We start from the raw sequence: 15915 nt of genomic DNA, 5'->3' as shown, positions 1-15915 counted from the left end.
GGTTAAGCCTTTCAAAAACTTTGATAATTTTTAATACAGAAAAAACATTAGTGAAGATGTAAACATTTCAAAGATTAGTCTGATTAATCCTGCTGAAATGTGTATAGTGTAGAGTTTCACAATTTCTGGATTCATGGTGATCCTATTCAAGAGTTGCCAAGTATTCCAGATGCATGGTGATCCTGTGCAAGAGTTGCCAAGAGCTCCAGATACATGGTGATCCTGTGCAAGAGCTGCCAAGAGTTCCAGGTACATGATGATCCTGTAAAAGAGTTGCCAAAAATTCCTAAGATAAGGATGAGAGCCATCAACATTTCATCAATTGGATTGAAAAGGAACACATGACATATTCCAGGTGATAGTTAACATTTTAAAAAATACAATACTAAATACATGAGAAAGTAACTGTAATCATAGACCACCTAAATAATACAAAGTAAAGAAAATAATTCTACATCATCTTGGCATTACAACCATAAAATATACACATTTAATTTTAGTCAAGATTTTAGTGCAAATGATCAATTTTCTTAAACTCTTGAAAAGTATAAAATAAGTTTTCATTTATAAACATACCACTGCACATTTAAGAAATGTGTGTAAAACAAGGCAAACAACATATAACTATTGCATTGTTTCCAAAAAAGTGTGTGTGTGTGTGTGTGTGTGTATATATATATATATATATATATATATATATATATAATTGTTTAAAATGAGGAGTGTGTTCTGGCCATCAATTTCCTCATGGCCTCTTTCACCTCCTTGTTCCTCAAACTATAGATCAAGGGATTCAGCATGGGAATCACCACTGTGTAGAACACAGACACCACTTTCATCTGGTTGGGTGAGTGGTTTGACTTTGGTATGACATAAACAAACGTAACTGTCCCATAAAACAAGGTGACTGCAGTGAGGTGGGAGGTGCAGGTGGAGAAGGCCTTGCGCCTGCCCTCAGGAGAGCGCATCCTGAGGATGGAGTGAAGGATGTAGAGGTAGGAAACAATGATAGTGAACAGGGTGATAACAATAATGGAACCTGCCGAGACGGCAGGAGACATCTCAGCAAGGTAAACATGGGTACAAGAAAGCTCCACCAGCGGTGGGAGGTCACAGAAGAAATGGTTGACTTTATTGGATCCACAAAAAGTCAGGCTCAACAAACAGCTGGTGAATGATGAAGCATTCACACAGCCACCCACATAGGAAATAACTAGTAAGATGAGGCAGACCCTGGGAGACATGAGAGTGGAGTAGAGCAGGGGTGAGCAGATGGCCACATAGCGGTCATAGGCCATGGCAGCCAGCAGGAAACACTCAGCGGTCCCAAAGACCACATCAGAGCCAAGCTGGACTATGCAGCCGGCCACAGGGATGGCAGTTCTCTCTCTCAGGAAACTCACAATCATGACAGGTGTGACTGAGCTGGAGTACCCAATGTCCACAAAGGCCAAATGGCTGAGGAAGAGGTACATTGGGGTGTGAAGTTGAGGGCTTCTTCGGATCAACATGATGATGCTGGCATTGCCCAAGACAGTGGTGAGGTAAATGCCCAGGAACAATACAAAGAAGACACGACAAAGGATGGGGTCCTCAGTTAGGCCCAAAATAACGAACTCTGTTACCAATGTATGGTTTCCAGGCTCCATCTTTTTTTTTTTTTTTGAGACAGTTCCTACTGAAATAAGAACAGTGGCTATCAGGCCTCATGACTGTTACACTCCATTCCATATTTATCCCATTAAAAATAAACACAGATCTCACTTCGGCCTGGTGTTTATTCTCTTTGAAATGTTCCCAAACCAAGTAACATCATGCATGATGTTTATTATCCTCCAAGAGTTTCCAAATCAAAATGCATCATGCATGATTTCAGAATATTAAGCATCCTTTATCTTAAGCCCATGGGTACAAGCTGAACAGTGACCCAGATCAGAACACAGGACTCACTACAGATGTGACATTTGATCAAGTCAGGAGGTGTAATGAATGCATAGAGTCCTGATGTTCTGGGAGCCCAGTGGCTGATGTGACAGATGTATGCTGGTGTTTACAGCATCTAATTCAATGCTGCTTCTCAGTCCCATTGGAGCCCACCCTTCCAAATCCTCTTGTAGCTCTGTGCCACTGAGAGCAGTGCATGCCAATCTGTTGTGAAAGTAAATGGTGTTTTCTCAGAATCACACTGCAGTACCAGTGGGCAACTCACTTGCTTTCCACAGTGAAACCTTTGACATGATTCATCTACAGCACAGTTGTATCTCCTACCAGTCTGGGCTTCAAGTGTGAGAACAGGGAATATACTCTACATGCACTGGAAGTAAGACATAGGGCTGTTGTGTTAGCTCACACTAACTTTCCAAGGCTAATTTATCAGGGCAATTTAACACCACTTAACCCGGTTAACATAATTCTAGGTTATTGTAAGTTTCACATGGAGATCAACCCTGAGAAGAGCACAGAAAATAACTCTATTTGTGGTCATTATTTGTATCTTAAAAACTATATGGTATAAACAATAGAATACATTTCCTAATCTTATTTAGATAAGGCAGTTAATTATGTTAAGAAAATACCAAATGTTTGTACTATGCCAGCCATGTTAGAACAAGCATGGTAGTATACAAGTAGAAGGAATAACAAAAGGAAAATAACTGATCAAAAAGTAATTAGGAGAATGCAAAAGATTAAAAAAAATGAAAGTAATATTTCCTTCTAAACAACTCTGTCAAGAGGGGATATCCACCTGTATTGTCCTTGGCTGGTGCCTTAGTTTGAGCGGGACCCCTGTGCCCAAATCTGCCTATCATAATGTTCTACTTGTAGGCTTCTAGGACCCTCTGGATCCTTCTACTTTGCCATTCTCCCATGATTCTCTCATCTAGAGTCCCACTAGAATGTCCTCCCCTCTGTCTCGGTTTCCTGGTAAGTGAAGTCTTTCGTGGGACATGCCCCTTGGGCTAATATGCAGATATAAGTGAGTATATACCATTTGAGTCTTTCTGCTTCTGGGTTAACTCACTCATTATGATCATTTCTAGCTCAATCCATTTATCCACAAATTTCGGGAATTCCTTGTTTTTAATAGCTGAATAGTATTCCATAGTGTATATGTACCACAGTTTCTTTATCCATTCTTCTATTGAGGGACACTTAGGCTGTTTCCATGTTCTGGCTATTATGAACAAGGCTGCTATGAACATGGTTGAGCAAATTTTCTTGTTGTGTGCTGGAGCATCTTCTGGGTATATTCCAAGGAGTGGAATAGCTGGGTCTTGAGGAAGCCCTATTCCCATTTTTCTGAGATAGCACCAGATAGATTTCCAAAGTGGTTGTACTAGTTTGCATTCCCACCAGCAATGAAGGAGTGTTCCTCTCTCCCCACATCCTCGCCAGCTTGTGGTGTCGCTTGAATTTTTGATCTTAGCCATTCTGATGGGTGTAAGATGGAATATACCTTAAACCCCTACCCAGATCTAGACAATGGACAGAACACTCTCCACAGTAGAGTGGAGAGTGGGATATTACTTTCTCACATACTCTGGTGCCTCACCTTTGACCATGTCCCCTGGAGAGGGAGACCTGGTGGCACTCAGAGGAAGGACAGCTTGTTACCAAGAAGAGACTTGATACCCTATGAACATATACAGGGGGAGGTAATCCCCCTCAGGAACAGTCATAGGGGAGGGGAATAAGGGGAAAATGGGAGGGAGGGAAGAATGGGAGGATACAAGGGATGGGATAACCATTGAGATGTAACAAAAATAAATTAATAAAGAAGAAAAAAATGAAAAAAAACAAAAACAAAAAAAAGAGGGGATATCCAAAAATATTTTCAATACTTATACTTTTAACTTAGGTGATAAAAGCATGAAAAATGTTCAACATCTACAACCACTATATAGATGCAAATTAATTCACAGTGGGATTGTACCTCCCCCATTTTAGAATGCTTATTTCTAAAATGATATCTGCACAGAGGACATTGTGCTGTCTTTAAAGGGAAGGAAACCTCATAATTGCACTAATATAGAAAGTTCTAGAAGACACTGTATTAGGAAAGTTAGGGAGAGAAAAACAAACGCTGAATAATCCCATTCATATTTTGAAGCCAAAAATTCATTACATAGAACAAAGAGCAGAATGGTGGTAGAGAGTTGAGGCAGTAAAATACAAGAGTAGAGAATAAGGGAATGAACAAACTGGTACAGTGTTAAAATTAAATAGTAATAGTGTATCTTAGAAATTAGTTGCACAGTATCATAATCATAATTAATAAGATAATATATTCCAAATTTGTTAATAGATAGATTTGAAGATTTTGAAATGCAATGTTAAAATGGCAGAAATGTAATTTGATGGATATGGTGAGCAACTTGATTTGACGTTTCTACAACGGAAATACATATGCATCAAACTACCATGTTGTGCACAATAAAATATATAACTACTATTTGATCATTTATTGATTTAGTACTTTTTAAGTAAGAATTCAGAAATTGAATTCTGTGAAATAAAAGATCTTATTGGGAGTTGATCACCAGCATTAAACTAGCAACTATACAACCACACTATCTAGAGATGCGAGCCCCACTCCAAAGCTGAGGCTATGCAGGCATTGAAGACAGAGACATGAGACAGTGGGGGGTAGAGAGTTGAGGTTCCCAGGCCTTCCCCCCGCCCCCCTGCCCAACTTCATATCTACTCGAAAACTGCAAGAATCCCTCTTTTGGACCTTAATGAAATGGAGGCTGAAAATATCTCCCTACCAGCCAAGGGGGATGAGAAGGAAAGTTTTCTATCTCTACCTGATCTCTGGGTCAAAAACAAATGCCAAACAGAAAGCAACAAAACCCTACGTATGCTCCCCTCTCCTAAGACGTCTTATAATTGTTCTTCCTGAAGCAGACTTCAAATTTGAATTTACATTTCTTTTTTGGCTTAAATAACCAAGCTTTGAAGTATCATAAGTAGTAACACTTTGGTAATAATGTGGAACTGATTACTGCGATACTCTATAGACATTGTAAATTATAGATTTCTTTGTGAAAGATTAAAGGTGAATGCAAATTTTTTCCCAGGAAATGCACACATCACTAGCAAAGAATGAGTGTTACCTGATTGCTACACATTAAAAGGAAACATTTCAGGAATCATCCTCACATTGTAGGGCTTTCTTCTGCAGGACTCAGGACCGTTTGCAGTGTAAGACATAAGTACATCATAACCAGACATGCTCCTATCTGCTAGCGTCTTACTGAAAATCCAGGGGGAGATAATCTAATGAGATGGAGAAATTGAGTGTATTTGTGTTTTCATTTATTATTGTGCTGAAAAAGTCCCAAGGGCTTCACTTATTATCTTCATTATTGGTAGGCAGTACTACAACTGCAATGATCTCATTAAATTTGAGACTTGATTTGTATAAACACAATTATCATGGGCTATGCTGTGATAATCTGTGACCTAATTGAGAAACAGCCATCACCATGTACCTGAATTACAAAAGGACCAAGGGATAGAATAACATTAAAAAGGGAATAGACCAGGAATATAGATCAGGAAGGTCAGCATATAAGAGTCTCTTGAGAGTAAGAATGGTGAAATCAAACGAGGTAAGATATTTGTAGGGAAAAGGGGCCATCAGAGGTAAAATTCCCCTAGGTACCACCTCAGCAAGCTCATCAGATCTCAGGAAACTAACTCAATATATTTCAGAGTGCTTAGTAAATTTAAAATATCATAAATAAATATTATATGGAGTTTCTTGAAGTGATAAAAGGAAATTTTAGTATAACAATGATATCTCCTGTTGCCATGTTTTTCTTGGCCTCTCATCTTGAAGAGACTCATTCTGAATTATAAATGAAGTAATATAATACCCAGGTTTTGTTTCTAAAACAAACTTAAGGAGTGGAGTGCTGAGAGTATCATAAAGAAATGAGAAGAGATGAATGTGAGCCACTGTTGAGGCCACAAGATGTGTACATAGAGGTCCCATATTCTCCTTTCTCTACTTGTGTATTTTATATGGAATTTAAGTTGGTCATTATTGTTCATAATATTTTATGTCCTCTAGCCTGTGTATAATTGACTGTTGTCATTCCTGTTAGGCATTCATTGGACTTTCTCATTCTTCTCTGAGCATGTAGGATATATAGATATAGATATAGATTTTTTTTTTTTACTTTCTGTCCACCTCTATCCTCACTCTCACCAGAGTAATTTCTTAAGATCCACCTTCCAACTCACTATCTCCCTATTCAGTTATGTCAAACCTACTATTTATCACATCTTCCCAGAGTATATAGTTTGTAATTAGACTATCTCTGTTGGGTTTTTTTTTTTCCGTTTTGTTTTAAACATGTACGGAATGTTTCATTGTAGCTGTGGATGTGGTGGTTTGTTTTGTTTCTGTGCCTTTCTTGGAGTATTTGTCCTTTTATTTCCTCAAAAATCTTAACAAAATATAACAGCATTCTATTATATATCCTGTTACTTAGCCTCCTTAAATATCTAAGTCTTCTCTCTGGCACATTGATTAACTTTGCCTAGGTTTAGCTTTTACAGCACCTGCTTTCTCTCATTGGTTCAAGACTGTGATGCTAATTCCTGTAGGCGACTTACAGATGTGGTTCTGGCTTTGGAGTCAATGATACATAAAATGGGTTTTGAAATCTTCCTCCATGGCTAAGGAAAGCTTCTGAGGTCAGGCATGTGACTAGGGTGTTCCTACAAGGGGGATCAGATAGGCCATCGCATTAAAGCTATGAAGGTGAAGCCTGGATTTTGATGGAGGCCCAAAGATATTGGAGTTGCCAGCACAGTAGGATAACTGCCAAGGAGAGCAGCTGAGCAGGTGTGGTACAAGCCAAAGAGAGAGCAACGTGCTCCAGTCAAGAAGAGGAGTTGAAGATTGGAGAAACATAATGAATATCAGGTGTGAAGATGTAGAATTTAGAGTTAGTCCTGATGGTTTTTCGGTCTTGCTTTGGTTCATTATTTGGTCCCCCTTTCCTCCCTTTTGACGTGGTAATGTATATTCTGTGTAAAAGTATGTAATTGGGGTTTTTTTTTAATTTTGATTTTACAGAGTGTTACAGTTAGAGATTACCATGAGTCTCAGAGACTTTGAACTTTGGACTTTTAAAAAGTGTTGAGACTGAGATAGACTATGAAGACTTTGGAAGTTAAACTGAATGAAATTTGCATTATGAAATGTCTACAACCCAGTGCGGGCTAGGAAGTGGCATGTGGGGGTTTGAGTATGAACGGGCCCCATAGACTCATACATCCAAATGTGTATCCACCAGGGACTGGAACTCATTGAAGGAATTAGAAAGATTAGAAGGTGTGGCCTCGTTGAAGGAAATATGTCAGTAGAGGTGGGTTTTGAGGTTTCAAAAGCAGATGCCAGGCATAGTCTCTCTCTGCCTCTCTATCTGCAGATTAGTATGTAGCTCTCAGCTACTTTGTAAATACCATTCCTGCCTGCCACCATGCTCACTGTCAAGATGATAAGGGACTAAGTCTCTGAAACTACAAGGAAGCTCTAACTAAATGCCTTCTTTTATAATAGTTTGCTTGTTCATGGTGTCTCATCAAAAATAGAACACTAATGCAAGATTTATCCCAAAAGATGAGTGCACCAAATTCTTAATTCCCAGCTTCCTGTTGTGCATTGGTGTTGATATGCACTCACAAACCACTGAATATCGATGTGCATTCAGTGCGGTGACAAATGAAGGAATAAGTAGAAGCTTGTTATATTGTGTGTGCACACGTGTACACATAAGTGCATGTGTGCATTCTTAAATAAAGAGAGATAATGCTTCACTTCTTGGTCTAGCATTCAGTTTGCTATCCTGTGATGCTAGAAATGAGCAGTACGTAATATCTCAATGATCTACTTTAGGTTCCTCAACCCTGAGAATCCCATGTCTAATTCATACTTTTGGCTATTAGTAGCACACAAAATTTAGGGAGAATGTGATAGTTTGGGGAGTCAGGAGAGCTATGAGCCAAGTTACTCTGGAAAAGGACTAGAAAAGCACAGAAGACCGTGTACAAATCACACAAGAGCTCTTGCTATCAAAGAAAGATTGAGGTTTGAATTCTAGTTTAACCATGGATTGACTGCCTATATTGTGTAGTGTATATCACACCCAAATTAACAGCTTCAAATTTTAGCATCAGAATTAAAGCATATGTAGACAAAGTTTCAACCGTGAGTTTTATTTTCCATCTTTACATAAACATTTCCTAAGTGTGTAGCAATCACAAATTTGAAGGGTTAAAAATTATCTTGTTCAGCCCTAAGTAGAAAAATCTTTGCAGCACCCTTACTCTAAAGGTTCAAGCTCACTGTGGAAGAGAGGGTGGAAACAATACAAGATCTCAAAGTGGTGGGTGACTATACGTAGACTGTCTTCTGGACACAACAAAACACCTGCACATATAAACTCATGGTAGTCCTGACAGCATACACAAGATGTGCAAGCTCAAGCCAAACCAAATCTCATCATGTAGATCGGTGCTGGACATGAAGTTCAACCTCCAGCAAGGGAGCCATTGGCAACTGATAGATGTTAGGAGAAGGGGAGTCTATTTTCTCTGATAATGTAGCCCCTGGTAAGTCAACCATGGCCCAAAAGAAAGACATGCATGCAACATTTGGGGAGCACAAATTGCTCTTGAGAGGTTTAGGAGAAAAAAGAAAGATACAAGTTGGGTGGGAAGTGGAGGTAGATCTGGGAAGAATTTCAGGACAGGGATGATGAATATAGTCAAATTCCCAAATAACTAGTGAAATATTAAAAATGTAATATCATTTAGAGAGAAAACTCTGAACAAGAAAATTGAATTGCTTTGAAAACAGAAATAATTATTATGCACTTACAATTGTGTGTGTGTGTGTGTGTGTGTGTGTGTGTGTGTGTGTGTGTGTGTATGTGTGTGTATTGGTTCACAGATTTAGTTTGTACAGCTCAAAGTTTTGTCATAAAAGAGCTAGGAGACTTTGAGTTTGTCACTTGCTATTTTTGAATATGTAATTTCTAGAAAGCTCACAGAAACATTTCGTGTTCTCACATGCTTATTGCACTGTCCATATGCATCTCTTGCACACTGTGTGTCTTAGTTGGGGTTTCTATTGCTACGATAAAACACCATAACCAAAAGCAACTTAGGAAGGAAAGGCTTTATTTCATCGTATAGCTTGTAGTCAGTCCACCATCCAGGGAAATCAGGGCAGGAACTGTGTCTTCTCTTGCTCCTCCTTGCTTGTCCAGCCTTTTTATACCATCCTGGATCACCTGCCCATGTGTAGCATTGCCACGGTGAGCTGAGTCCTCTCACATCAACTGTTACTTAAGAAAATACACCGCAGACCCTCCCCTAATCAAACCTTATGAGGCATTTTCTCAATTGAGTCTCTCCTTCTAAATGGTTACAGCTTGTGTCAAGTTGGTATAAAACAACCTAAGAAAAAAAATCAAGAAAAAAAAAAAGAAAGTGCTGGATGTTTGACAAATGTCTAGATCTTCAAAAAAATTTTTAAAGATAAGATCAAAAACAATCCTTTGTCAGTTAATGATTAAAAAGTATACCCCAGAAAAAAAAAACTGCCCAACACAATGTGCCAACAAATTCATCCAGGAAAGAAGAAAATAAGGAAACAATCATAGCCACTTTTCTGTGTCTAGACATCTACCAAGTGTAGAAGTGGAGATTGCTTGCCTTCTAGAATATTTTTCTTTAAATGGTGGGAAGTGAAACTTCAAAAACACCATAACAAACAGCATCCTAAAATCCTAAACGTGTCTGGCAGCATGCCTTACAGAGTGTGCTACCGAGCTACATTTTTCTCTTCTTCCTCACAGCCACATGGTAATACTAACCATGCAATTACACTTAGAAGAGAAGAGGAATAAGATGTTTTAGTACATTCTGGTGGGCTATTTGCAGACAGCTAAGAATGTTTACCCTTGCAAAGGGACAATGTTGATATTTGTCGTGTGGAAAATTCTTCAGAGATAAAACATTTTATCACAGAGGGAACCCTTGAGGACTTAGGAAATTGTAAAGGGAGGCTAGTTAGGGCTCAAGAAGTAAACAAACCAAAAGCTTTATGAAGTCCCTGGAACTCACCAGATTCACTAGGCCCCACCCTTCCAAGCATCTGTAAGCAGTAAAAACTGTGGAAAGACACTCCTGGATCCACTGAGCCACCTAGAAGAGGCTTGAACCAATAGAGCTGCCTACAAAAGACTCTCTACCTGTCCAGCTGTCTGCAGGCTCTGCATTGTGCTCTAGGTTTCCAGTTTTTATGAGCTTTTGAATATAGATTTCCAGCTTTATGTTACCCATGCTGGGGTGGGCTTTTGTTGATGCACTATCTTTGAGTCATTTCAGCTCCTGTGAGTAATCCCTGCCCCCCCCCCAGTCCTATAAGTAACACCAATAAAACCCATTGGTCCACCAAGGTGGCTGTGTGTGGTATCCTTACTTTAGTCTGTTATCAATTACCTATGAATGGTGCCTAGAGAGTTGTTTTCATCTTCCCAGGACTAGTGTCACACATTAGTGTACACTTACAAAAAAAAGAAGGAGAAAACAATCACAACAAAACCTCAGACTCTTTGCCAAACCAGAAACACTAGGGGAAGCAACTTATTACTGTAGGTGGAATAGAATATGTTAGGGCTGCTCAGCCAAGACTTTGCTTCCGTAGTTGATTCCTCCACATCTTACAAAAGACATTTCCAAGAAACCACATTCAGAAAACATCCTATGGACAAGGTTGAATGCCTCAAGTCTCGGTTAATAAGTAAGCATGTTTTAAGTTGGACAGTTGCTATTCTTCCAACACTTGCCACTTGCCCCCTTCATTTTCTTTAACCTTTAACATTGCAGGGGGAAGCTTTGGCTCTCGACATGCCTATAAGCAAGAACAGGTTGATTTTAATATTAGGGATGGTCTGTTTGGAACAAGGTCATTCTGCAACTGTTTCTTCCATCAGAGGTAAGTTTCAAATTAACCCCAGAACTACCCTCGTTCTTTGTCTGATGGGATCACTCTCCTGAGGCTCAGAGTAACAGCTCCACTTCACACTCACTTGGGAATTCAAGAGAAGCAACTGTTTCAGAAATGTAATTGGTTCTCAGAAGCATTTATTTGGCTTTTTCTTCTGTGATCAGCCTATGAAATTGAAGCAATATGAAATAAATATAAACATGTATAGAGAAGCTAAGTATTTTCTTCTGGTTTTATCAACTGGCCTGGGATTGTCCACTTACTTGGATGTATAACACAACCTTATATTCTTTCATGGGGCAAATTCTAGAGATCAGCACAGACTTGGACGCATTTAGAATCCTCAGGGAAATTATCCTGCTAGGCATATGATGCACGCTCACTGACATATAGTATAAATGACTTCTCTGCCTTGGTTCTAATAAGCTGAAAACAGTTCTTGGCAGGCTTCTCTATGGTCAGACTTGTGCCAGCCTGGAGAATCAGCGTGTTTTCTGTCTCTGTTTCAGGGACTTCAGGGAATACTAAATTTCATGTCTAGCAGATTTATGTCTCATTCATCTGAAGCATTTGGGGAAGCTTTTGATCATACCTTCCCTGAGTTCAGAATGAAAGCACAATTGGTTGCTTCATGCTCTGCTGCTATTAGCTATGGGTCTCTTTGATTTTTAGTTTTCACATCTGCCGCGTGAAGATGTAAGTGCTTTTTTTGCAGGCAAGGTGTGGGGATTAAGCAATAAGTTATATGGGGGAGCCGTATATGCTTTAAAGTTGATCTAAATAGCTGTCCTCTTAAGGATCTATTTCCAAGAAAAGTCATTTGCTCATTTAGTCATACTTTTCAAGTGCAACTTGTAAGCCAGGAACTGGGATAGACCTTACAAGTGCAGAAAAATAGGAGCCTCGTGCCTACGTTTCTCACTCAAGATATCTATAGACAAGTGAGACAAGTAAACAATTTTCTCTCACAGTGTAGATTTGAAAGAACTGTTAAAGGGTGGCAGAGAGTAGGGAGAGAGAGCTATACTGTGGAAAATATCCAGAACCCAGTCTGAGGAAATCAAGTAAGACTTCTCAGATGAAATGGTCAGGAAACATTCAAAGAGTCATTCAGGTGAGGAAGCTGAAGATGATGAGGCAGAGCTTTATATGAACTCCCTGAAAACCTCATAGGAAAAAGTAACCTCAGAGGAACAAATTCACCACTGAATTATCCAGTGCAAGCAAACAAACTTAAACTCGCCCCTTATCCATGAAGTCAAAAGCCCACATAAATATACACATATTCAAGTGTTTTCAGGGATTAAGTCGTTTTTGTGACATTTTTCTTTCCCTTTACCTGACAGGCACCTGTTTTAACACTGGTATGTGAAGCGAGTCTACCATTATACCACTGTTCTTGAACAACCTGTTTTCTGCCCTGCATTAAATATAACTAGATTAGTTCAGATCTTACTGTGTGGCAGGCACCATTGGCCATGGTTTCAGACTCAGTCTCATGGGCATAACGGAGGGAGCGAAGTGAAGACAATTATAACTAAGACAGACCAGAGTATCATCTACAAGTTAACTAAGCAACCTTGTACACCAGGACTTGTAATATCTGTTGTGCATATGGCAGATGTGGTATTTCACTCCTGTAATCCCAGAATTCCAAAGGCAGAGGCAGGAGAATCATGAACTCAGGTCATCCTGAGTCCAAAGTGAAATGAAATGAAAAGGAAAGAGGGAAGAAAGGAAGGAAAGAAGGAAGGAAGGAAGGAAGGAAGGAAGGAAGGAAAGGACTAAATCTCCATCTCTGTGTAGTCCACAGTCTAATTGGGTTGAAAGCCAGAAAGGATCATCCTAGTACCCAGTAAGTGTCATGGGGTACCACAGAGTGCTGTGAGGAACCTCTTTTTTCAGACACCAGAGAGCTCAAAAAGAAAAGAGGCTGCATTCCTAGCAACCCAGCACCAATCTATCCCTGAAGCCTTTAACCTTTTTTGTCCATTGGTCTGGGGAAATGGTTCAGTCAGCAAAATGTTTGTTGTGCAAACATAAAGGACTGGTTTTAACACCCAGAAACTATTTTTTAAAGGCTGATATAGTAATGCACATTCCGGAATGCAATCCTTGGGAGGCAGTGACAGGCAGATTCTTGGGGTAAACTGGCTACCAGACTTGCCTATTTGGAGAGTTCCAGGCCAATGAAAGACCTTGTCTCTAAAAACAAGTGGAAAGGGGCAGAGGAAGATAGTCAAAGTTGATCTCTGGCCACATGCACATGTGGACACATACAAATGAACACACACACAGAGAGAGAGAGAGAGAGAGAGAGAGAGAGAGAGAGAGAGAGAGAGAGAGAGAGAGAGAGAGAAACATAGAAGCTGTCTCTTGATAGCATACATCATATGTGTGACAAAACCTGTAATCTCTTGTTTTGCCAGACACAGCTAATCCCAAACCATCAACTTAAAGCCAGGTTGTAATTTTCTGCATATCCCACAGACTGCATTTTGTTCTTGCTGAGGAGATTTCTCTATATATCTCAGTCCTAGAAACTAATGACTCGGTGTCTGCTTTACCTTTTCCCAAGTTCCCAACTGTGGGCAGAGTCTGGTTAAGCCCCAGCCTCAGAATTACTTCAGCCTTTTCAGTCGCATTGTTGGAGGAAGCCAAGTGGAAAAAGGTTCCTATCCCTGGCAGGTGAGTCTCACAAACCCTTCTCTGGTGGGTGAACTAAGACGTGTCCATCTTGTATCCCCCAGGGTCAAATGCTACCTCCCTTAGGTCACCCTTTCTTAGGGGAAAATTTTCACAACACACCCAGAAGTATGCTTTCCTAAACTTGAAAGAAGAGTAATATTAACAGTTGAATTTGTGCTTACTGGGATGCCTGAGTGCCACTGATAAACTTAACAAATACTTGTTTGAGTAGATGACCTGATCAATTGGTCATCTGTTTACTTCAGAAGTTTATATTCACATCATAAGAATGGTAACCCATTGTTTTTTCTTTCTTTTTTTTTAAATTCTATGTCTTCTATCCTTAGCCTTCTCTTAGTAGTCCTCCTTTTTTATTGTTCATTGTTTGTTTAGTTTGACTCAAATGATTTAATCTAGAGCCTAAAAATCTCTAAGCATTCACTGCACTGCTGAGCTGGATAGCCTTGGATTCACTGTACACTGAGCTGGGTAGCCTTGGATTCACTGTACACTGAGCTAGGTAGCCTTGGATTCACTTACACTGAGCTAGGTAACTTTGGATTCACTGTACACTGAGCTGGGTAGCCTTGGATTCACTGTACACTGAGCTGGGTAGCCTTGGAGTCACTGTACACTGAGCTGGGTAGCCTTGGAGTCACTGTACACTGAGCTGGGTAGCCTTGGATTCATTGTACACTGAACTGGGTAGCCTTGGATTCACTGCACTACTGAGCTGGATAACCTTGGATTCACTGTACACTGAGCTGGGTAGCCTTGGATTCACTATACACTGAGCTGGGTAGCCTTGAATTCCTTGTACACTGAGCTGGGTAGCCTTGGAGTCACTGTACACTGAACTGGGTAGCCTTGGAAGCTTTTTCTGTGTCTCTTTGTGTTTCATTTTTTCTTTTTGATTGTTCATAAGTAATTTGTACTTAAGGGTGAAATTTTTTAATAAGCTGTCATTTTCTCGTCCTAAAATATGCGAAGCTATTCATTGAAGGTATTTTCTTGTCAGTTATAAGCGACCATAAAATCAAATTGAATGTCATGAATAGATTGAGTTGAAGACAGAATGTTAATAAAGACCAGAGACAGTTCAGTGAGCAAACTGAAACCTGATTTTGATCTCAGAGATCACATGGTAGAAGGAAAAAACTGATGCCTAAGGTTTGCCCTCAGATTGCTACATACTCACCATGCATGCTTGCAAATGTGTACACACACACACACACACACACATACACACACACTCCAAGGGGATGGAGGGATAAATAAATAAACATCATTTTAAGTATGTTGAAGAGGCAAACTGAAGAACAGTCTTGAAGTTCTAGGGGTCAAATAGTTCATTAAGAATATGTGAAAGCAGTAGGCCCAAACTACTGTCATATACACCATCCTGGTGCCTGAGTCATGAGCACTATGGTTAAACTATCTGTATCTGTCTTTCAGAATAAGCTCAGTCATAGTTTTGGGGGTACCCCACAGCATTAACTTTCACCACCTTAAATCTCCATCCTCTAGGTGTCTCTAAAACAAAAGCAGAAGCATGTCTGTGGAGGAACCATCATCTCTTCACAATGGGTCATCACAGCTGCTCACTGCATGGCTAACAGGTAGGAACACTTGGCTTATAGAGAAAGACCAGGTTACCCCAGTATTTCCTTTAGAGTCAGAATTGATTACTCTTGTAAAACACAAGGAACTTCCAAATTGGGTTTCACAAATGAGGCTTGGTGACCTTGTAGGCTGAGCCTCAAGTTAGTAGGAAAATGATTCTTGCAGAGGTCAAATACTGTATTTACATAAACCCACTGACGTCAACAGAGAGTAATATCAAAAGACTGACTAGCAGAAGTTTCCTACTAGTTTTGATAAAATATTACAGCAAAAAGCACTACCTGTTTCATTATACATCTTAAGTAGGTTAGAGAAAGCAAAAACAGACCAGTAAAATATAGATTTCCCAAAGACCAACAGAGCCAACAAATCTGGGCCCAGAGGGGAGAGCAGCAGAGATGCACCAAACAAGGACCATGTATGGTGAGGACCTAGGCATCCCCACTCAGATGTAGCTGATAGGCAGCTCAATCTCCACATGAGTCCTCTATTATGGAGGGCAGGGGCTGTCACCACCATGGGCTCTGTTGCCTGCACTTTGATCACTTCCCCCTGGTGTAGTGCCTTAC

The 15915-nt window shown here is 39.9% G+C and overlaps 2 protein-coding genes across 2 annotated transcripts in view; one reads left to right on the top strand and one right to left on the bottom strand.

Moving 5' to 3' along the window:
- Nucleotides 1–710: 710 nt before the first annotated feature.
- On the bottom strand, nucleotides 711–1649 carry LOC311592845 (olfactory receptor 5P4-like; the record flags this gene model as incomplete). The annotated part of the gene is made up of 1 exon (XM_084773693.1): nucleotides 711–1649. The coding sequence occupies one exon, from the start codon at nucleotides 1647–1649 to the stop codon at nucleotides 711–713; it is 939 nt and encodes a 312-aa protein (XP_084629819.1).
- Nucleotides 1650–10935: 9286 nt separating this feature from the next.
- OVCH2 (ovochymase 2) overlaps nucleotides 10936–15915 on the top strand; it is a gene marked incomplete at both ends in the record, with an annotated part of 33298 nt that continues 28318 nt past the window's right edge. Inside the window, 3 exons of the mRNA XM_084771701.1 lie at nucleotides 10936–11023; nucleotides 13614–13723; nucleotides 15251–15342. Coding sequence (XP_084627827.1) covers nucleotides 10936–11023; nucleotides 13614–13723; nucleotides 15251–15342 — 290 coding nt within the window. The remainder of the gene's footprint in view (nucleotides 11024–13613; nucleotides 13724–15250; nucleotides 15343–15915) is intronic.

This window comes from Acomys minous (genome assembly GCF_964271855.1).
Source record: "Acomys minous genome assembly, chromosome: 2".
NCBI lineage: Eukaryota > Metazoa > Chordata > Mammalia > Rodentia > Muridae > Acomys > Acomys minous.
This window is presented reverse-complemented; position numbering and strand designations above follow the sequence as displayed.